This window comes from Egretta garzetta, unplaced genomic scaffold (genome assembly GCF_000687185.1).
Source record: "Egretta garzetta isolate BGI_Z169 unplaced genomic scaffold, ASM68718v1 scaffold454, whole genome shotgun sequence".
NCBI lineage: Eukaryota > Metazoa > Chordata > Aves > Pelecaniformes > Ardeidae > Egretta > Egretta garzetta.
In genome coordinates, this window is record NW_009259429.1 from 1,383,189 (window position 1) to 1,384,380 (window position 1,192).

General features: G+C 52.0%; 1 protein-coding gene across 1 annotated transcript in view; it reads right to left on the bottom strand.

Moving 5' to 3' along the window:
* Positions 1-408, bottom strand: part of CCND1 (cyclin D1) — a 15,936-nt gene extending 15,528 nt beyond the window's left edge. The window contains exon 1 of the mRNA XM_009637061.2: positions 48-408. Within this exon, the coding sequence (XP_009635356.1) occupies positions 48-245 (198 nt within the window). The 5' untranslated portion in view covers positions 246-408. The remainder of the gene's footprint in view (positions 1-47) is intronic.
* Between the last annotated feature and the right edge of the window lie 784 nt (positions 409-1,192).

The following is a 1,192-nucleotide window of genomic DNA, read 5'->3' on the forward strand; positions in this document are numbered from 1 at the left end:
CATTTCGGTGCCGAAGCTTGCAAAGCGACTCCCCGCCAGATACAAACCTCCAGCATCCAAGTGGCAACTATTTTCCTCATATATGGCAAGATTTCCTTCTGCACGCACTTGAAGTAGGAGACGGAGGGCGAGCAGGTCTCCTCCGCCTTCAGCATTGTCTGCAGCACCCTGTCATTGAGGAGGTTGGCATCCAGGTGGGCTCGCCGGATGGTCTCCACCTCGCAGCACAGCAGCTGATGTTCCATGTCTGCCTCCGTCGGCTCGAGTCGCTTCTCTGCAGCGGGACCGAGTCAGTCGCTCGCTCTCTTCCCCTTCCAGGAGTCCCTTGGATGCTGCTTCTGCTACTGCCGCTACAGCCCTCTGGAGGCTGCAAAACTTTCTAACTTCCAACAAAACTCTCCTGTATAGTCCCTGTGACGTTACTGTTGTTAAGCAGAGATCAAAGCACGAGAGAGAATGAGAAAGAGAGAGAGAGAGAGCCAAAAGCAAGGGGCAGAGCCCTAAAGCCATCCCATAGGCTTCAAGTCCTTCCCCTTTGCTCAGCTTATAGAGAGCAGGGGTTTAATGCAAATGCAAATGAGACAAGGGCTCGCTTTCTTCAAGGGCAAGGGAGAGGTGGGGGAAACCCAAATTGTCTCTTCAGTGTATCATGCATAATTTTAAAAATGGAGCGAGTTCTGCAGTGGGAGCCAAATGATGAATGGGGCTAGGCCACACACAGACACGCAGGGATATAAATACAAGGAGACTTGGTTGGGATTATTTTACCGGGGGCGCCGGGGAGGGGGAGCAGGGCAGCACCCGCACACTGCTGTTCTTTATCAATTATTATTATCATTATTATTATTATTATCGCCGTCACTGACGCGTACCTGCGATAACTGTCGTTTGAAAAGGCGCGCTCCCAACCTCAACTCCCAGTCTTTGTAGCTGATCCCAAGGGAAAAGCTTTCTCCAGCTTCCTCAGTCCTATTTTTTTCCCAGCCTAGATGGTTTTGCTGCACACCAGAACGTTAAAGGAATTGGGGTGTCCCCCCCCTTTTGCCAAGACGGTGCCTTTTTTTTTTTTTACGTCTTTCTTTTGGCTTTAAAGGTTTTTACCCTGCAAAAGGGGCACAGGGGTGGCAGGGGACAGGGCGACAGCTAAAGCCGAGCTGCAGTCGGCGGCAGCGCGCGCCAGGCAGGGCGCACT